Source organism: Erythrolamprus reginae, chromosome 1, assembly GCF_031021105.1.
Source record: "Erythrolamprus reginae isolate rEryReg1 chromosome 1, rEryReg1.hap1, whole genome shotgun sequence".
NCBI classification, from domain to species: Eukaryota; Metazoa; Chordata; class Lepidosauria; order Squamata; family Dipsadidae; genus Erythrolamprus; species Erythrolamprus reginae.
Window position 1 is genome coordinate 319,364,775 of NC_091950.1, and position 22,535 is coordinate 319,387,309.

The 22,535-nt window shown below is 38.5% G+C and overlaps 1 protein-coding gene across 2 annotated transcripts in view; it reads left to right on the forward strand.

The window, feature by feature from the left end:
• The window catches only part of GRM1 (glutamate metabotropic receptor 1), a 238,810-nt gene extending 218,289 nt beyond the window's left edge, over positions 1-20,521 (forward strand). Inside the window, exon 8 of one of the 2 annotated variants that reach the window (XM_070733671.1) lies at positions 19,639-20,521. In XM_070733671.1, coding sequence (XP_070589772.1) covers positions 19,639-20,521 — 883 coding nt within the window. Of the gene's footprint in view, positions 1-14,613; positions 14,675-19,638 lie in introns of those variants that run through there. The other variant, XM_070733673.1, reaches the window with a different exon arrangement.
• The last annotated feature ends 2,014 nt before the right edge of the window (positions 20,522-22,535 follow it).

Genomic DNA, 22,535 nt, shown 5'->3' on the forward strand with positions numbered 1-22,535 from the left:
GAAATAGGAACAATAGTGGCAAATTTCAAGTTTGTAGGCTTTATGGTTTAGTGATTTATGTGTGTATAGTTTTCGCTTTTATATATATAGATATGAAAATCATATACTACATGCTGAAAAGTGAAGTCATTGCTTGCTCATTTTAATGCCCATTCCAGAAATTAAACCCAAGGATCATGGTTCTCCTTTTGTGTCTCTATTTGTTATAAACTGTTTACCATTAACATCATTCTGTGCTGAAACAAAAGCAAAACGTCCTGTGGACTACATAACAAGTGATCAAATAATTAAACACCTAAAGAAATGCTTCTGAAAAGAATATTTTGCTGTAGCAAAAACAACTCACAAATGCCCTCAGAATTCCTGGGGATAATTTTCTATTTTCTTGAAGTTTTTAAATGAAACAAAGGCACCCATACATATACTTTCTCTTTGGTTCAGATTGTGGGCTTGGGTGTTTGATCTCAGCAAGAATGGCTTAAATCTTACCAACATTGCAAAGATCTCTTCATTGTTTACAGAGAAATATCTTAAACATACGCATGCAATCTGAATGCCAACGAAATTATTAATGTTGTATTTGCATCAATGTTTTCTGTTCTGTTAACATCAATTCCTCTTTTCTTCATCTTAAATTTAGGTGAGCTGTGTTAAATTTTAATGGAGAAGAATGCTAAATATTGAATGTTTGATTTTCAATGTTCTCTCTCTCTCTCTTGCATATTTTATTCAACAAGAATTAATTACAATGCACTGCCCAAATATTTGCCTTGGCTCAGAAGCCTATGCAAGACACACTGGCAGATATTTATTTTATTTTATTGGTTTTTCAAATTTGGAGACTGCTCATCTCCAAATTTCTCAGAGCAAATCATCACTTTGTATCTATCAGTCTGAGGGAGCCTCACACACACACACACACCGCCTCCCATCATCTCCCCTACTCCCAATAATCTCTGCTAGGAATATGTTCTCAGAAAAGTTACTATATAGTATCATAATTATACATGCCATCCATTTGTGAAATTTGGTGACAATCCAAGATTTAAGTGAACCTAAGTAAGCAGAAGATGCTTACCCTCCCCATTTTTCCTCTTTCTCTATTTCTCCATGATGCCCATAGATAGAACTGGTCTATTTATAGATAGATAGAACTAACCGGTTATGTTCCTTACTACCCAGTGGGTCTGCTGCTCCAGTTTATTTTTTAATTTTATGAACATAGTCTAATTTCCAGATCTGGGCTTCAAAAATCCAGATGACCATGGTGTCAGCAACAGTTTCAGTAAACTCTTTGCTCGTGGTTATTGGATTTTTGCAACCTAGATTTGATAGTCCTGTTTTAACGAAAATAAGTTGTCTTGATACATATAAAGCACCATAACCAGGGGTGGGTTCTGGATTTTCTCGCTGCCGGTTCACTCTGTGGCATGCCACGGGGGGCGTGCACATGTGAATTGTTTTTTAAAAAGCTTCTGAGCATGGGCAGAAGCTAAAAACAAGATGGCAGTGGCTATGGCAGCACCAAAAGAACCAGTTTGGGGGTGAGGCAGGCCTGGATCGCTGCCGGTTCCAGCAACCCAGGCTACCAAGTTACTACCTGTTCTATAGAACCAGTCCGAATTAGGAGGAACCCAGCTTTGATCATCATCATAGTCCAAGGGTAGGCAAGGTTGGCTCTTCTATGACATGTGCACCTCAACTCCCAGAATTCCTGAGCTAGCATGATTAGCTCAGGAATTCTGGGAGTTGAAGTCCACAAGTCATAGGAGATCCAACTTTGCCTACTCCTTTCATAGTCCAATGGAAGACCATCAAGGAAGACAGCATATGTAAGCTAGATTGAGAAATGTTTGTAAAAAGATCAGGAAGATGTTAAAGGAAAATATCTTCTATTATAAGACATTTTCCATTCCTAGAATGATTTGAATCTGTCCATGAATCTACCAGGAATCTTCCTTGACTTGAAGGTGATTTTATCTTTACCTTTCTAAAGAAGAATCAATAAGGCTTCTGCAAATGTAAGCTTTTGTTTGAGAATGTCATCAAACCCATAGATAGATGGATAGTCCTTGTACGTGAAAGATTTCAAATGCCTTCTAAAAAGATTGTCAAAAATCAGAGACAATGCTCTGTTCTGAGCTAGTAATGGATAGGAGCAAGAATAAACCAACAGTTTTTACGGCAGCAGATATAAAATTTGACACTATCTAACCAACATAAAAGGTCTGGAATTACAGTTGAACAGTTAGCAAGTCAAGCTGGCGAGGACACAAAATGGTTTATTTTTCAGCAGAGAGAGGAGTGGAGTGATTTTGATGACTCAAAAGGATCCCTTCAAAATTGATGAAGGGACAACGAAATGGCAAATCCAATTCTGTCTAAATGCAATGCTACACATATTGGGCCAAGAAACACAATGCACATTGATGTGTTCTAAATGAGCTGGCAGTGCCTGATCAGGAAAAGCTCCTGTTGCTGTCATAGATCATTCAGTTAAAATGTTAACTTAGGACACGGTGGCTGTTAAAAAGACAAAACATTTCATTTTGTGTATCATTAGGGAAGAGATCAGAATTAGCATATCCATTAACAATGATACAATCATATTTGATGTTTATATTTCTCATGGCATCTGAAAAGTGGGGGGGGAAACGTGTAGAAAAAGACAATCTCTGCAAATCCTATAACAGGGATGTCACTCATGGCGTCACGGTGGTGTCTTGTGACATATTGGGACTCCCTCCCTTTTGCTAAACCGGGCATGGCCAGCGGGTGATGCATCCGGTCCACGGGCTACGAACTTGATAGCCTTGTCCTACAGTGATGGCGAATCCATGGAACAGGTGCCACAGGTGGCACACAGAGCCATATCTGTTGGCATGCGAGCTGTTGCCTTAGCTCAGCTCCAACGTTCATGTATGTACCAGCCAGCTGATTTTTGGCTCACACATAGGCTCTGGGAGGGCATTTTTGGCTTCCAAAGAGGCTCCGGGAGGATGGGGAAGGATATTTTTACCCTCCCCTGGCTCCAGGGAAGCCTTTGGAGCTTGCGGAGGGTGAATCATGAGCCTACTGGGCCCACAAGAATTTGGGAAGCAGGCCGTTTCTAGCCTCCAGGGGGCGGAGAAAGCTGTTTTTGTTCTCCCAAGGCATTAAATTGATGATAGTGTGCGCCACACTCTTTCGGCACCCAAGGAAAAAATGGTTCGCCATCACTATCCTATAACATATAGACTTGCTATTTTCTTGTTTGAGTTGGGTAGGTTTCCTTGAAGAAGTGGGGAGCAACAGAAAGATGTGAATTTATTTATTGTGTGAGTGAAACTGAGATAATATATTTGGTTATTAAAACATTTTCCTGTAGAATAACTATATATCACAATGTATTATTACTAACAAAATGATAATACATTTTCATACTTTAATAAAAGAGTTTGTGCAATGGATTATTTCCAAAAGAAGCTAAATTTGCATTATTTCCAGAAAAAAGCTAAATTTTCCTAAGAGCCATCAGAACAAATACTGCATGGGTTCAGTACAACTACACTAATATACTTTTTGCTTAACAATTTGGAGGTTGCAGTATTTTAATTCCACTTCCTTGCTATTTCTTGCCTTATAAAAAAAAGGTGCCAAGGGGGAGTTTAAAGCATGTACCACAGTGAATCATTTGAAATTACTCAGCTGAAACTTTGCAGACTTAATGTCCTTAATATGCTTTGTAATCTGTCCTTAATAAAGCTTCCCTGTATCTAGAGGAACTGTTGTTAAACTAACTGACCTATAATTTCCTAAATCCCCAGATCCTTTTAAAAACTTAATGTTCCATTTGTTTGTTTTCAGTCATTGGGTGCAGAGGCCAATCTTAGACAATTTAAAAAGTGTGGGGTGTTTGTTAGAAGGCCAATCATTTTGATATTGAATGCACCCCTAAGTGGTTATATTTTTTTTTAATCATTGGTGTTATTTTGGAGAAAGAATATCACCGCACATTCTTTTTTTCCCTTCCTCTGATTTGCATTTTACTTTCTATTTGTTTGGACTGTGAGTAAGTCTGTATTGACTTCTTTTTCCTCTACACTTGGGCAAGGTGTCCACTTTCCAAAGAATTTTTTTTATTTTTTTTATTTGCTTCTCATGGCTTCTTTGGCTCTATTTGTTACCAATGTAATTATCTCTCTTGATTGGTTTGGCACCATCTAAAGGCTATTTGTTATTTTACCATTATCTTGAGATTTATTCTCATCATTAAAATTATCCCTAAGTGGTACATAACATACAATGTAACAAATTGAATATATAAAAACCAATAGAGCATCTCTACAATAAATATTACTAATATCAATACAGCATCAAATATCAAGGAGAACAGAGATATTACTTTGTGCATAGAAAGTGGAGAATATACTGGGGAACAGAAGAAATAGCTGAAAGCTATCTGATAGATAGCAGAATCACAGTCTACAGAATATCACATCATCAATAAAATCTCCCTTGGCAACTATAGTAATCCAAGAGACTCTAGTCAGGGAAAGACATTTCAGTTTCTGGACTTTTATAAAGGTTTTTGATTCTTAACAACAAAATATGGAATGTGATCTGGTAGAAAATAGGCACCTTACATAGTTTCCTATGCATGGTGCATTGTCCATCTCTTTTCTGCTACATTCTGCATTAAGTCTATACCTGAAGAGCAGGGAAGGGTTCAAAAATAGGCAGAGAACATGTAGGAGTGAATGAAGCCAACTTTATTTTCCAAGAGCGAATCAATCCAAACTTATTTTCAAGCCAGCTTTCCTATAATGAATGTTACCTCTTACACTACATCAGTTATGTACATGCACAGTTTTACATGACATGGTCACTTTCCTACAATGAATTGTCTCATTCATAATGTTGCAGGTGGAAGGACACAAAGACAAAACTTTAAGAGTAACTGCAGGCAAAAATGTGCTTTGATTGTGCAAGAAGGCATGTCCCTCCTGGAACATTTTGCTACTGGGTAGAATTTTCCCAGGCTTGAACTTTCCCATGCCTATCCAGAACTCCGTGTTTGCAAGGCGTGGACAAAAAGCTCATGCTAACTTATGCTAACAGCATGGTGTGAACTGAGCATCCATATGTGGCTTTGTGTCACATCTGGGCTTGCCCAACCATATGACCTTGGACTTACACAAGGACTACTACATATACTAATTTCAAGCACAGAACCAAATAGAGAACCAGACAGCAGTCTCAGAAGGAAGTTAATAATCCATGCATTATTGTGGTAAAATATGTCTCATCAAGGCAGGACATTGCTGATGCACCAATTTAAAGGGATAATACAGTGTAATTTCCTGCTATAGAAATTACCTAAATACATTGGTAGTAAATCTAGAGATGCTCCTATTTCTTTCTTTCTTCTGGGCCTGTAAACTCCCTAAGTTCTATAAACACTCATTAGCATTCAGTGTGTAGCAATTTGTTGTGATCCAATCCATCAATACTGTATGTGCAAGCACTGAGAAATAGCCAGTTTAAATATATTAGAGAAAAGCCAGATACCGTTTACATGTCAGTGACATCATGTCTCAGATTTCTAATGACTTTCGAATGCCATCACATACATTTTAAATAGCATTTTGGGTGACATTCTAGTCAATAAAATCCTAAGAATGTTCTAACATGGAACTATTCAGAGTTAGTCTCTGGGACTGGTTATACAAATTAGAATTGTTGCAAAATATTTTTCCAATGTCCAGTTTATTGAGATTGGGCCAGTTCCTAGTTCTTTCTCCTACAGAAATGATATCTAAGAATATATAAGAGTAATTCTGGCCCAGAATTAATATAGGCCTTAATATAGGCTTTAAAAGGTAATCAATATGTTCCAATAATGTTTGCAGTTTAATTGCTGAGAATTTCTTGAATATCTTGTCCCCAAAGGTAGAGGCAGTAAAAGGTATTTGTCAAATCCAACTTCAAGAACACTTTTTTTAAAGTGACTGACATTACTCTTTTATTCAGTAAAGGATTTAACAGTTCCTTTGGCTCAATTGATCAGTTCTCCATGGTTAAAACACACTAAGTTGGGCAAATATTTGCCCATAATTTGAGACTTAATAAATTTAATGAATAGGCTTTATACAGACTTCCTTATATGCATCAGAACTTATTACATACTTCAGAAATTTTCTATGGCACAATTTTCTTCTAGGTTTATACTTGGGAATTAATGTTCATTTCAGTGATATAATTGCTTTGACAACAGTAATGTGCCACACACCATTTCAAGTTGTATAGAAAACCATGGCCCATCTTGTGAGTGGGTAGACAATTGTTCTGAAATGCAAGGTTTGTAGAAGCTGCTAGTGCCAAGTTGGAAAAGGGCTAGGCACCTGGGACTTGCATATGAAAGTATTTGAAAAGTCATATTGGTGGCTAATGGGGGAGCCAAAAAAATAATTTCCTTTGGGACAAAGATTTATTTTAAACATGTTGGATATTTTTATTTGGGACAGGAGGAATCGATGGAGATTTTGTGTGCCTGGGTGTATGTGTGAGTTTGTCTTGGAAAGGGCAACAACCAACCCTATTTACAAGGAAGCCAAGTCCAATTAGTTTTTGGCTGCAAAAGGACTGATGCATTAATTCAACAACCAGGACTTGCAACTTCATCTCCAAATGACTTACAGCAGGGGTGGGGAACGATGACCCTTTTGTGACTGGTGGACTTCAACTCCCAGAATTTCTGAGTCGGCCAAGTTATAAAGGGGCCATCGTTCCTCACCTCTGATCTATAAGCATGGCTGTCAATAAGACTGTCAAATTGATATCAAATTGGAATCAGAAATATTTTTATTAGGGGTGGTTGACACAAACATTTTAAAAGATGACAGATACCTAATCATAATTTAATTACTGCTGCAAGAATTTGTTATGCCCAAAACTGGAAAAAGGACTCCACACCCACCAATGTACATATTAAAAACAAAATAATGGAATTGGCAGAAATGAATAGATTATGCTTATAAAAGAGAAAGAAGACTCAGTCTTCTACAAAAATTTGGGATAAATGGTACAAATGATTGCAAAAAAAGAACAAGAAAGAGAAAAAAAATTAGCTTAAATATATCACAATGAGGAGATCTTATAAGAATGTAAACGGAAAGCTTTGTTAGATATGCTAAAATATAGATAGGAAAGATTTAGGTAAATGCTAGACATTCTAAGATTTGGTAAGATATACTTATTTGATTTAGAATGATTTTTATTTGTTTTAATTAATTGAGTTTTTATTATGAATTTAAGTTACTATTACTACTAATATAAGAAATAGAGTTAAATTGGAAAAGCATGTATGATACCGATATGAAAATCTGCAAACAATTTAGAAATGTATAAGGGATAATACGTAAGGAAAGAGAGAGTAAGGTTATCTCTCTTGTTTTTAAAGTTGTGTGTATATTTTTTGTTTGTTACTTATATTTGTATATGAATTTACTTTTTTCTAATAAAAATTAAATAAATAAATAAAAAATAGTGGCTGCTTAGTACAGGATCCTTGAACTTGGGTAGGAAAAGAAATGACAGCTTTATTTTTATCTATATTACTAGCTTTCTCTTTTTAAACAATTCAATAACTATATTTCAGTAAAATGGTTTTCCTTTGCAATGCAGTCTATAGCTTTGTATTTGTTTTACGCACTTTAATTTTAATACATTTATCTGAGAAGGGATATGGAGATTAAGTGTTCTTTGTCTAATATATGAATGTTAAATGAAAAGAGAGCTTTTCTCAGGAAAGACCATGTTAACTCATGCATACCTTGGACGCACTTATTTCTATAAACACATTTCTACATTAATTGAAGTGCGTAAGCTTACTCAAATAAAGTCTGCTCGGTGTATCCAATACTTGCTAACAGTCACTTCATACATTATAGACCCTTTTATTTTTATTAACCAGTGACAGTTGGTTGAATTGGAAGCTATTGAAAATAAATAAATACATACATTTTAAAATGCCAGAGGTTCACTCAGAGCAGTTGGAGTTCTGTAATAGATACAGATACTGCGAGCAGCAGCCAAAACGGCCCGTCGGAGGAGCTCTCAGCAGCCACCCCATTTCGTTGCCACTTCCCCCTCTAGCCCTCCACTTCCTCCGCTCCCCGCAGCCGCCCCATCCCACTGCCAAAATCCCCACTCACCTACTGCTTCCTTCGCCCCCTCCCGCTGCCCAAATCACCCCTCCTGATGCTTCCTTCAATGCCCCAAATCGCTTCCAATATCACCTCTGCAGACGCTTCCTTCACTGAAGGAAGCAATTTGGGGCAGCGAAGGAAGCATCTGGAGGAGTGGTTTTGGAAGTGATTTGGGGCAGGAAGGAGGCGCCTGGAGGGTTGATTTTGAAGTGATTTGGGGCAGGAAGGAGGCGTCTGGAGGGGTGATTTTGGAAGCAATTTGGGGCAGGAAGGAGGCGTCTGGAGGGGTGATTTTGGAAGCGATTTGGGGCAGACACTTCCTTCGCTGCCCATCTCCACTCATTTGCCTTCTTTAGGACCTCCATTCCTCACTTCTCCTCACTGCCTGTTTCCACTCTGTTTATCTATTTCCACTCCGTTTGCCTTTGCTTCATCCACCTGCCATTTTTTTTAAAGCCTTAAAGTTTTGTATTTTCCTAATGGTTTTGCATGCATTTTTTGCTTTTACATTGATTCCTATGGGAAATATTGCTTCTACGTACGAACGTTTCTACTTAAGAACCTGGTCATGGAACGAATTAAGTTCATAAGTAGAGGTACCCCTGTAGTTAAATATGTGTACTTTCCATCTTTTTCACAGATCTCAGAGAACAAAAACTGCATTTTACATATTCATATTTATCTATTGATCAAATGTGTATGTCACTGGCACAATTAAAGCAAGGGATTACAATAAAGCCAATTTTAAAAAGATAAAATGAGGAACAAGCTGAGAAGAATAACAGACCAGATTTTGGCTGAGAACTCCCCTTTTGGTGTGATACCAATATCAGGGCATTCAGCAAGCCTTGGCATATTTTGTATTGTACCTTTGTAAGAAAATATGAAAAAAAAGAGAAACCATTTTGCAGCTCAGCCTGCAGGGATATCCACAGGATATTGTCACAAAAGTCAAGTTGGTGACTGGACCCAGTACAATCAAAGCTCCCAATGGTTTTACTTATTCGTTTTACAGAAATCCTGTCATCCTGAGACAAATACCACTTCTCCCATGCCCTGGTTTGCTTTGAAATAGGGCTTATGCGAAGTACTGTAGGTCTACATTGCTGTGGCTTATACTTTAATTTAAGCATGCAAGTGATTATTTATTCCCTGCTCAGCCCGTTAATGTTATGTCTGCTTTGTCTTAAGTCTGAGCAGCAATGCTTCCGTTGGTAGAGCAAACTATCATGCAGAGTAAAATTTGAGAAAAGATAAATTAATGTAATGTCCGATGTTTTCACTCTTTGTATAAGGAACAATCTTCTTAGATAAAGAGTTGTTATTCCATCAGGAGTCAATGTAAAACATACTAAAACAAAGAGAGGTGTGTGTGTGTGTGTGTGTGTGTGTGTGTGTGTGTGTGTGTGTTAGGTTCCTGCTGTTTTGGACTGGTTCTATAGAACCGGTAGCGGGAATTTCTCCACACACCCTCTTGCTGAACCAGCAGCAATGGCCAGCTGGCCACGCCCCCAAACCGGCTCGGCATCATCGCCTTTGTTTTTGCTTCAGTATATGTACAGAAGCAGGGGGTTTTATTATAATATGATATGACATGACATGACATAACATAACATAACATAAACTAAACTAAACAATGTTGGTTGGCAGGCCCCAGGGGAAGAGCCTTCTCTGTGGCGGCCCCGACTCTCTGGAACCAGCTCCCCGCAGAGATTAGAACTGCCCCTACCCTCCTTGCCTTTCGTAATCTCCTCAAAACCCACCTTTGTCATCAGGCATGGGGGAATTGAGATATCTCCCCCGGGCCTATATAATTTATGTATGGTATGTTTGTAGGTATGTCTGCTTAAAAATGGGGTTTTCTTAACTACTTTAAATTTTAAATTGTAAATTATTAGATTTGTTATGAATTGTTTTATTATGTTGTGAGCCGCCCCGAGTCTACAGAAAGGGGTGGCATACAAATCTAATAAATAAATAAATAAAATAAATAACATAACAATATTGGACCCAAATCAGCATGGCTTTACTGAAGGCAAATCGTGTCAGACTAATCTCATTGAGTTCTTTGACTATGTCACAAAGGTGTTGGATCAAGGTGGTGCCGTGGATATTGCCTATCTGGACTTCAGCAAAGCCTTTGATACGGTTCCACATAAAGAGCTGATAGATAAATTAGTGAAGATTGGACTTAATCCCTGGATAGTTCAGTGGATTTCAAGTTGGCTGAAGCATAGACATCAGAGAGTTATTGTTAATGGCGAGTATTCTGAGCAGAGACAGGTTACAAGCGGTGTGCCACAAGGGTCTGTTCTGGGTCCTATTCTTTTTAATATGTTTGTGAGTGACATAGGGGAAGGTTTGGTAGGGAAGGTTTGCCTATTTGCCGATGACTCTAAAGTGTGCAATAGGGTTGATATTCCTGGAGGGGTCTGTAATATGGTAAATGATTTAGCGTTACTAGATAAATGGTCAAAGCAATGGAAACTGCAGTTTAATGTTTCCAAATGTAAAATAATGCACTTGGGAAAAGGAATCCTAAATCTGAGTATTGCATTGGCAGTTCTGTGTTAGCAAAAACTTCAGAAGAGAAGGATTTAGGGGTAGTGATTTCTGACAATCTCAAAATGGGTGAGCAGTGTGGTCGGGTGGTAGGAAAGGCAAGTAGGTTAGGTTAGGTTAGGTTTATTGGATTTATATGCCGCCCCTCTCCGCAAGCTCGGGGCGGCTCACAACAATAATAAAAAACAGTACAGTACACAATACCAAATCCAATGCCCACCCATCCAGTTCCAATTGAAATTAATAATCTCATAAAAAACAGTATATATAAAAAACAGGCACACAGTCAATCAATCAACAAAACAACATGGGCAAGGGGGAGGTGTTTTAGTTCCCCCATGCCTGACGGCAAAGGTGGGTCTTAAGGAGTAGGATGCTTGACTGCATAGCTAGAGGTATAACAAGCAGGAAGAGGGAGATTGTGATCCCCTTATATAGAGCGCTGGTGAGACCACATTTGGAGTACTGTGTTCAGTTCTGGAGACCTCACCTACAAAAAGATATTGACAAAATTGAACGGGTCCAAAGACGGGCTACAAGAATGGTGGAAGGTCTTAAGTATAAAACGTATCAGGAAAGACTTAATGAACTCAATCTGTATAGTCTGGAAGACAGAAGGAAAAGGGGGGACATGATTGAAACATTTAAATATGTTAAAGGGTTAAATAGGGTTCATGAGGGAAGTGTTTTTAACAGGAAAGTGAACACAAGAACAAGGGGACACAATCTGAAGTTAGTTGAGGGAAAGATCAAAGGCAACATGAGAAAATATTTTTTTACTGAAAGAGTAGTAGATCCTTGGAACAAACTTCCAGCAGACGTGGTTGGTAAATCCACAGTAACCGAATTTAAACATGCCTGGGATAAACATATATCCATTGTAAGATAAAATACAGGAAATAGTAAAAGGGCAGACTAGATGGACCATGAGGTCTTTTTCTGCCGTCAGTCTTCTATGTTTCTATGTTTCTACAATATAAAGATACAATGAGCATGGCCTTCCAGGCAATTCCTGAGTTGGACAAAGTTTTACTATTTACATGATGACTGGTTATATTTAGGCCATCAGATCTAATCCCCTGCCTGAAAAAGGAATGCAGTTAAACCACCTTTGACAGATGATAGTCTAGCCTCCCTTTAAAAGCCTCCAATGAAGGGGATCCACCTTCAAATTAGATCCATTCTTTTAAGAAGAGTTTTTACTAACATTCTATTGGCTGGGGAATTCTAGGAGTTGAAGTCCACACATCTTGAAATTATGTGATTGAAAAATAGTGCTCTAGAATGAGAGAGTAAACCTAGTAGGCATGAAGGTATCTAAATGCTCCTCTTTCTCTTCCTTGTTCCTTGAAGCAATCATTTGTTATTGAAACCTCTGATTTATTGTATAGATCTGTAGCATGAGACAAACTTGCATCATGAAGCTCAGCATTTAGGAGAGAGCGAAGATGTAGCAAGACTCATGAATGATGCTTATAACTATCTGAAATGTCTGTGCTTCCCAAGGTAGAGGATGTAAATGCATTACAATGGAAAATTAGAATAGAAAGTTCACTTTGCTTTTGCATGAATGTGTATGTGCACATAATTTAATTTCTTGCTTGACTGGATATCATATCACATTCCCTTGTAACGGTAGACCTCTAAATATTTATAAAGCAAGCAGAAGGAAGAAAGTTAGATATTTAGAAATGTATCTCTTTAATAGTGAATTATACACAGAATTATTTTCACTTGTATCTAGTATCCAGTCATTTTCTCTGGAGAGCAAACCTTTATTCATAATTTATATAATCCAATTGACACATGCACATTAAAACTAATTTCTTTTTTGATCGTATTTTTCCAGAGCCCAGTTTTAAAGTTAAATATCTGGTCCAAAGATACTGCTGCAGGCAACTTGGAGGCTGGAGTTTTGCTTTCCATTTGTCAGTCTCATATATCACTTTTATTTTAATTTTTTTTTTAAAAAAAACCAGAAACAGGTAAAGTAAAGGCCTGGATGGAAGCAATGGAAGTGTCAGAAGACAAACTGATCTCTGTAGAAATTACTTTACCAATCCCTGATATAAAGATTCTTATGCCTTATTTTCTAGAGAAGGGCAAATGTCTCCCATTGTACGAATATGGATGCTTACTGCAGTAAGCAACCAAAAGAAGATTCATGTTTACTTGAATGATCAATACTTCAAAATACAAGAAAAATTGCTTAGACGTCTGATATATGTTTTCTTCGTATCCAACCTTATCCCAGTTTTTTTTTCCTGCAGGTGGACCGCTAGCCTTAAAGCGGCTTAAGCAGCAGAATTATTTGAAACTGGGTAGAAATGAGTACCCCTTATGCAGCTGTAAAATTTTCACATTTCAGTTTTGCGTAATCAATAAAGACTTTTAATATTTCATCATGTGCCCAAGGGAAAAGGGCAGCTGTCTCTTCCCATGAAGGTTGGCGATCATCTTTTATCTACTACAGAAGAAGCTAGGATTAGCCAGAAAGAAAGAGCCTAGCATCAGCATTCATGTGACAACATTTACTAGTTTGAATTTCGGTTTTGTTTTGTTTTGTTTTGTTCTATTGGTTAAGTTATAAATCAGCATATTACTTAGGTAAAGATGTTATTCAGTGAATGGTTTTATATATTGTGTGAACGCAGCCAGCTTATTTTTTTGCTACCTCTTTGCCTTTTGTATCTTAACATGGGCTTCCTTCTATTATAAAATGTCAATACAGCATAGTAGTAAAAATACAGGCCTTTGTATGTTAATTGATGAAGCGGTTATCAATCTACCATCTGAATAACCATCAGTGTTTTCCCTTTGGAAACATTGCATATGGAGCATAGAAAATATGTGAGCATTTCATAACATTGCACAAAAATTTAGTATGTTATCAGGGTGGAAAGTTACAAAACCAACAGGTAAGTGATAGCTTCTATTTAGTTTATCTGTTTTTGTAATCTTCATGACCCTTCTGACGGTGGTATAGCTTTTTTTTTGGCTAGAAAATCATTGATTAGCATATTCATTAAAGTGGGCTAAAATAGGGCATTTGGCAAGAGCAAATGATGAAAGTGTGATAAAGGAATGGAGGAACCAGTGCACTATGTAAAGCTATCAACTCTTCAAATAACCATTATACTGTACATAAATTATTTTGAAGTATTTAGTCCATAGGCAAGGAAGCACCCACATTTTATACCAATCCCTAAATGAATTTGGCGCATTACTAGCAGATAAATCCACAAAAGTTATTAACCAACTTACATCTTTCTGGATTATCTATCCACTTATTTCCTTTGGCTGAATCAATAGTCCCAGTCAGTGGTTCTCAACCAGTGGTCCATGGACCTCTGGGAGGGCTGTGATGTCATCACAAAGAGTCCAGAAAGGCTTGAAGAAACGTTATAATTTAAGCCTTGAGTTAAGTCTTGGGGATTTGTAGCCATGGTCTGTGGCCACCAAAGGTATTTAACTTTGTTGTTCTGCAGTGTTGTAGGAGGGCACAGATTTCAACCTATTCAAAGGTTATTTTCACTTCCACATTTTAGGCACATAAGGAAGGTGATTGAGAGAGGAATGTTGTGTAAAGAGCCATGGAGTAAGTGTGGAACCAAGGAACCAAGGAACCATGAACAGTGCAGCTCCTGCACCATTCTCTTTGGAACTCAGTCCCTTTGAGTTTAGTAGGGCTTTCTCCTAGGTAAGCAAGCATAGAATTGAAACCTGAGTAATGCAGGCATGGTGGAGAAATGGCAAGATGTCCAAGGAAGATGGAACACAGCACCCTGCTGAGTGGTACAACTGCCAGGAATGTGGATGTGGATAACCACTCATTGGGTATCTTTTTCTTTTCAATCCTCAGGAAGAGGCAGCCAGAATTCTCGCCCACCAGCCAGTGTCCGTCGGCACATGTGCAGCTTTGAAAACCCCCAAACTGCAATGAATGTGTAAGAAAAGCTGCATGACAAATAGTGGTGTATCTTTTTTTTTTAACCCATTGCTTTCTCTTTCTCATGACTTTCTCATTTCTAATAATGGTGCATGCCATTAATGACAGAAAAGTCGTGTATGTGTCCCATTTTTCACACTGCCTTGACCTGCTTGTCCATATATACTTTCAAGGACACTGTCAAAATAATTTTTGGAGGATCTTTTTCTGTTTTTCATGGTTGTCACTTCAACAGCTTCTGGCTGAATTGCAAAAGGGAAAAAAATGGTTTACCTGTTCATTTTATCTTTCCCATAATTTAGCCCACAATTTTTCTTGTTCATGGTTTTGCATGGAGTTGAACTGGTCTTCTTTCAATGACAGCTGTCCATTTTCTCTAGCAGCTTCAGCTGCATCCTGGCTGTGTCCAGTTCTTCTTGCCTACTGAGGGCTTCAAAAAAATTTAGCCATAGACCAAATACAAAAAATACTGATGAACATGACTTTGTGTAGTTGGCCATATTGGAATTTTGGAAGACAAAAAAAATGAATCAATGGGACAATAGTAATAATTACTTATTATATAGTTCTTCTTGCTTATCACATTAAAAGTTTCAAAACTAAGCAATTTTTAAAAGTCACAGACTAAACTTGTTAAGCAATGATATAGCAAGAAAAACTATATTAAAAAAAAACAGTTGCATGATGGAGCCCACATAGATTACGCAGTAAAGAATACATTTCAAATCATGTTGATGGAATTGAATCTGCTTTCACTAGATTGGTGGAAAGACTAAGGGGAGAAAGAGCAATAAATTAACCACAGAGAAGAAAGTAAGACAGGATAACAGAGGGGAAAATGCTGCTGAAAAAATAAGGTTATTGTATGCCAACCATCCAATATAAGGAACCTCAGTGGAAATTTTAAAAACAGTTATCAACCATTCTCAGTATTACATGACATGTAATGTACCCATTTCATTGGATTCTGTTTTGTATGTTAGATGACAATGGAAATTATATGACACACCAAACTGAAATAGGTGTATAGGTGCTAATGAAATAGTCATTAGCATTGTGGACAAGATTGATATCATTACTGAAATTTTTATTGGGATATATAATATTCATGGGGGGGGGGAATTCAGGAACTGGAGTTCCTGTCAACACTGATTTAAAATAAAATTCTGAAGATGCTGCCAAAAAGAAGAAAAAATCAGAAATTAAGTAATATAAGTCTGTAATTTTATAAATTCTTGCCTGGGAGTCAGCCTCATTGACCTCAAAGGAACTTTTGTGTGTGTGTACATGTATGTATGTATGTATGTATGTATGTATGTATGTATGTATGTATGTATGTATATGGATGTATACCAACATATATAAGTTATGTTTTAAACATGTTGTTTTAATATGCATTAATCAGTATTACTGTTCAACATATTCTGTATTGCAGTATGTTTTATATTCTATTTTATATCTATATAAAAGTATAAAATCCATTCCCATGGATCTTACAGAGCATCTTTGGCCTGTTTTCTCAACATCATATGCATTATTTGAATTAAGTCCTTTCCCATATTTATTTGGAGTTTAGTTCACTTTCTCCTACAGAAAAAAAATCAATAACTCTAATATATAAATCCTGCACATCAAGCTTTCCACCAAGCTTTCCCAACTAAATAACCCCAGCGACACTCATTTAAAAGACTTCAGCCTTATACATGAAAGAAGCTAGAGTTAAATTTCCATCTAAAATGCATTCTGTGCCTTTGATTTATTCCAAACTGAGCATGTCTACCTTCATTTGAGAAATAACTCAGTGTCAATCCATAGAACTACAGCACTGGATAAAATACAAATTTATCTAGTCAGCATTTACATTGCCAAACAGTATGTCCATCAGCTATTGAGAAATGTACTGAAACTATAGTGCATTGCAAAGCAGGTGATTTGTATCAGAAGGTACTAAATAGATACATCCACATAAATCTAATTTAAGGAGCATAGGATTATTGCAATATCTACTCTGAGCATCACAGTTCACAGAGCCTGCAGCAGTATGTTTCTATTCTCCGTGTGCTGGATATATATTTCACATATGAGTCCATTGTTCAGAATAAAATTTTACTTCCATGTAATATAGAAAAAAATAACCAGAAATACCTGTCTTTTAAAGCTATTTTAAATGACTGTTTTGTAATCCCATGCTCGCACAACATAAAATGTCTACAAAAAAATTCCACTGATCATCTAAAGCTGTCATTGTAATTAATACAGCTAGTAAGCCGTCATCATTCCAAGAAATTCTCAGAGTAACAGTCTTGCTTGAAGTCTTGTGTTCCTACGCTGTTGTTTTGGTTCTTACTCATTACAGTACTTTCTTGGTGCTTCCATATGATGAACCTCTTTCTAAATAGTGATTGTCCTGCGCTGTGGGAGTTGGGACCCCTTTGGGGATCGGACAACAGTTTCACAGGAATCACCTAAGAGCATGGGAAAAGACAAATTTTCCATGGTGTTAGGAACTAAAGTTCTATTCTGGCGCCTTGGAATATACTTTTACAATGTGACCAATCAGATGATTACAGTGGTGAGGTCCCTCTGACCTTCCTGCCAATCAGCTTAAAGCTCTGGTGGGAGAATTGGTGCTAGACTTAGGGTTGGGGGGACACCACAACATGAGGAACTGTATTAAGGGGTTGTGGCATTAGAAAGGTTGAGAACCACTAGAGCAAAGTGGCATCACTTTTGATTTCTTTTCCCTAAGCATGTAAGGTCATTTATACTTACCAAATGTATACCAGACTTACAGGTATTAGGACAGAGTGGGTTCCTGACAGTTTGGACTGGTTCTATACAACCAGTAGTGGGAATTTCCCCCTGTTTGCTGAACCAGCAGCGATGGCCAGCTGGACACGCCCCCGAACTGGCTGTCTCGGCTGCTCCATAGGTGCCGCCATCTTGATTTTTGCTTCTGAGCACACACAGAAGCAGTTTCTTGCTTCTGCATGTCTGCAGAAGCTGTGTGTTTAGCACTGTGCATGTGTGCGTGCAGAACACATGTGCCCACACAGCACCTTGGGAAGCAAACTGGCAGCGAGGTAAGCTAGAACCCACCCCTGTACTAGGTATGTCTGCATTTGTGTTTTAAAATATTTGTTGTCACAAAGGTTGTGAAATTGATTTTCCACACTATATACACAAGTACACAGGTACAACTGTACAATGTATGTGCCACGAGAAAGGTAATCCTCAAACCTCCATGACTCTAATGGAGAAAATTCAACAGATGAATGTGAATATTTCAGACTGTAATTCCCCACATCCACAAATTGGAGCTAGAAAGGTTTGTATTGATGTTTTTAGCCGACCAGACACATTTTGTGTGTGTTGTGGAAATTGTTGCATGCGAAATGCAAATCCAGTGTTACAGACTAAAGATTGTATGTTATAATGTTGAATGCTTTTTCAAGATTGAAGTTGAGTTTGTGCATCATTTCTGGAAACTATGTCTTATGTGCATGCACTTAATTTATATTTGTTCAGAATCATAGGCTGACAACAGAGCAGGAGATAGCTGTATCCATTCCCCATTCAGCCTCCCTTCTCCTCCTTAAATATAGAGGCTGCTTACTTTTTAAAGAGGGATTGAAGAAATCTGCTGTTTATAATTAATAGTAACAACATTTAATAAAGAAACAATATACAGTGGTACCTCTACTCACGAACTTAATTCGTTCCATGACCAGGTTCTTAAGTAGAAAAGTTTGTAAGAAGAAGCAATTTTCCCCATAGGAATCAGTGTAAAAGCAAAGAATGTGTGCGATTGGGGAAACCACAGGGAGGCTAGAGGCCCTGTTTCCTCCCAGGAGATTCCTAGAGAGGCCCCATGGAGGCTTCTCCCCTCCTTTTCCGGCCCTGTTTCCTCCTGGGAGATTCATAGAGAGGCCCCACAGAGGCTTCTCCCCGCCTTTTCTGGCCCTGTTTCCTCCCAGGAGATTCCTAGAGAGGCTCCACAGAGGTTTCTCCCTGCCTTTTCTGGTTACAGTCTTGGAGGCTCAGGTTTGTAAGTGGAAAATGGTTCTTGAGAAGAGGCAAAAAAATCTTGAACACCCAGTTCTTATCTAGAAAGGTTCATAACTAGAGGCGTTCTTAGGTAGAGATACCACTGTACAGGTAGTCCCTGGTTTACGTCGTCCCCTATGTATGATGTTTCGTCGTTACGATGACTCGGGGACAACTTCAAAGTCACCGCTGCTGCCGCCACCACCTCCGTTCGAGTAAAGGGATCTCCGCAGTGGGTGGTGGCTTCGTAGACCCCGCGGAGATCCCATTGCCCGAACGGAGGCAGCGGCGGCGGCTTCAAGGGATCAACAGCTGGTCCTTCTTGGCGCTGCATTGCTGCAGCCTCCGAGGCTGCCCACCACGGAGATCCCCTCACCCGAAAGGAGGAGGCGGCAGCCTCGGAGGCTGCAGCAACGCAGCCCCAAGAAGAAACGGCTGTTGGTTCCGACTTACGCCAAACTCGGCTTATGATGGGCCATGGGAACGGATCCCCGTCATAAGTCGGGGACTACCTGTACTTGTTACAGTCATTGCTGTTGATGTTTCTCTGCATCTCCTCCCAGGAAGTATATAAACCAGGGACAGAGAATCTTGAAATCAGTTCATTTGCTATTCCTTACTAACATTACAGGGGGAGGGAATGAAGATCTATTACTTACTGTGTCTGGTGGCAGCCGTGCATATTCTGCAACACGTTGCTCTGTCCCCAACATCTGAAACTCAAAGGGAATAATTTGCCTCCAGACTCTAGATTTAAGAACAGTGGCTGTAGTTGCTTCTGGGAAGAACTAAGACTGCAAAACACATGGGGATTTTCTAAGATGAATGGGTGCTGGTTGCCTGTGTCTGCCTATGGAAATGTAAATAAACTCATCTTTATTTTATTTCCAGTTCTAATGGCAAGTCTATGTCATGGTCTGAACCAGGTGGAAGAGAAATTCCCAAGGGACAACATATGTGGCACAGGCTCTCAGTGCATGTGAAGAATAAGGAGCTAGGATGCAATCAGACAGCAGTGATCAAGCCCCTAACTAAAAGTTATCCAGGTCCAAGCAACAGCCTCACTTTTTCGGACATCAGCAGTAAGACTTTGTACAATGTTGTGGAGGAGGAAGCAAGCGAGTCAGTGCACTTCAGCCAAATGAGTAGCCCTTCCATGATTGTACACAGAAGAGTGATGGTGATGCCTCCACTGCAGGCAGCAGCAGAGGACATACAGAGTCCCAAAGTCTTACCTCCCCCACCGCCGCCTCCCCCACCGCGATCCATTATGGAGCAGCTGCAGGGTGTGGTCAACAAATTTGCCACTGGCATTCCTGATTTCAATGCTGTAATGCCCGTGGCCGGTGCAGGAAACGGACTGAGGCCCATATATCATCCTCCAGCAATGCAGACACCAATCTTGACACTACAAATGGGCACTTTCAGTAAAGAGCCAGTTTCACTCCCATCTGAGGAAGAGGAGGAAGAGGAGGAGGAAGAGGAGGAGGAAGAAGAAGAGAATGAAAAGTTTAAGCTTATCCAAGATTATGTGTATGAGAGACCAGGAAATTTAGACGACGAGGAAGAGGAGGAAGAGGAGCAGGCCACCAGCAAACTGACTCTAGAAGATTCACCAGCACTGACCCCTCCGTCTCCTTTTCGAGATTCAGTGGCTTCAGGCAGCTCTGTGCCTAGTTCTCCTGTGTCCGAATCAGTGCTTTGCATACCTCCCAATGCAACTTACACCGCCGTTGTTTTGAGGGATTACAAGCAAAGCTCGTCCACTTTGTAGAAGAGAAGCTGCTCTGGTGAAAGCAAATATAGCCTGCCTTCTCTCTGAGCTTTAATTGGACAGGGAGAAATAGCACAAGCCCCCTGGGGCAAGTGAAAGCCAATGAGCATGGTGTAGAGGGTGGGGCAAAAATTTGAATCCTGCACTAAATCCATTAGAGGGCTCCAGTTCTTTACTTGTTATGTGTGTGGTTTTGTTTCGTTTTGTTTCAAAAAAGGAAATTATTGTGTTCAAGAGTAGTGTGTTCATTGAAATTCTGACAAAGCACAAATCCCATGTACAACTTCTATAGCAAAAAGAAAGTGTAACAGTAACCCACAGTGTTCACAAACACACAGTCACATCATACACTCTCTTGACATTTGAAGAGGACTCTGCGTGTTAAAGTTAGGGGAGAACCGTGCTGCGTCTCCATGATGTACCCCACAATTGAATGCAGCAGACACTACTGTAATGCAACAACATTTGTCTGGAAGGAGAAAATGTATTTCACTAAACCATTTTTAAGTGAAAATAGCAAGACATCTGCTGAAATTATGTTGGGGAAGTCATGTAGCATGTTATCATATAGCTCATAAAGAACGTTTAGAAAAATGATTTAGCATCCCCCCCCTTGTATACTATTTTTTAAAAAAACCTGGAGTAAAGCATAAGAAAGTCACAGAAAAATTTATTGATATAATCAAATCCAGAATCCCTGTAGTTTTAAATTCTTTGATTTGCCATGGTGGTAGAAGACTGCAAGCCAGGTGACTGTTAACACTACATTCCCTGTAGCAAAACAATAGTTACTCAACTTTAATAGTCCAAGGAGATTGCCATGTACAATTACATTGTTTGTTTGTGTTACTATGGAAACAACTACATATAATGATATATTTTCAGCAACAGTTACTACTTTAAGCAAAAAGTTGTTCTTAATAGCAGTTCATTAGATTAATAGTAGATGCAAGAGAATGAATGTTTCTGTGTGTGTGTGTGCGTGTGTGTGTGCGTGCGTGCACATATGTGTGTGTATATATATGTAACTATACAACATGTGATGTAACTTCTAATAACTGCCACTGGAGGATTGTCCTAGAAATATATTATGAATATTTTTATGTTTCAATCATGTTTTATATTGCATTGTTTGAAAATATATTATAAACCTTTGAAGATTTGTATGTCGTGCTGAAACATTTTTAAAGAGCTAAGCTTCCCCTTATAACAGGGTGTTTGATTTTGCTGATATATTTGCCATGTGGAATTATGCTGTTGAAAATAATTAGTGCTCCAATAAGTTGTTATTTCATGTGATTTAAGGAAATGTGATGAATAAAGAATGCATCTCTTTTAGAAATTTTGCACATGGCAGTATTAAACCTTAAACAGAACCTTCAGAAAAATATTGAAACCATGTTTAGCTTCTTTTAGAAAAGTAAAATATATATGTTGCCATGGTAAATACATACAGTATATGTTTCTTTCCTGCTTTAGCAAAACCTATGTAAACCTGACACCAGCCTCTATTGTTATTTTTCTACTCCTGCTCTGTAGATTTCCTCCAGTTTCAAAATATTTCCCCCCCTTCTTTGGGTTTATTTTCTAATAATAATAATGCTTGGTTTAGATTCGTGCCCACTCTCTTTCTTTCTTATCTTTAGTTTAGTTTAGCTCTCATCTAAGAAAATGAGAGCTAAACTAAAATCAGAATCCAAGCGCAGGGAGAATTTGGGAAACCACGAAGTTGCACCTGGGTGAATCTGAGTAGAAGGACAATTGCAAAATAAATGTTTCCTCTTTTCTGTTATACCTGTATATCCTTCCTCTGAACACCACTGTTGCAATAATCAGAATAGCCAATCTCAATAAAAATAGTTTTAACCTTCCTGTAGGATTGATTCTTGGTCTGGTCTACTTAGTGGGGCTGACACCAATCTTGCAAATCTCAGTTTTATATTTGATCCTCATTTTTATAGTTTAGCAAAGTAATCTTTTTTAGACTCTACACATATTGCTCCATTCCCCTAGT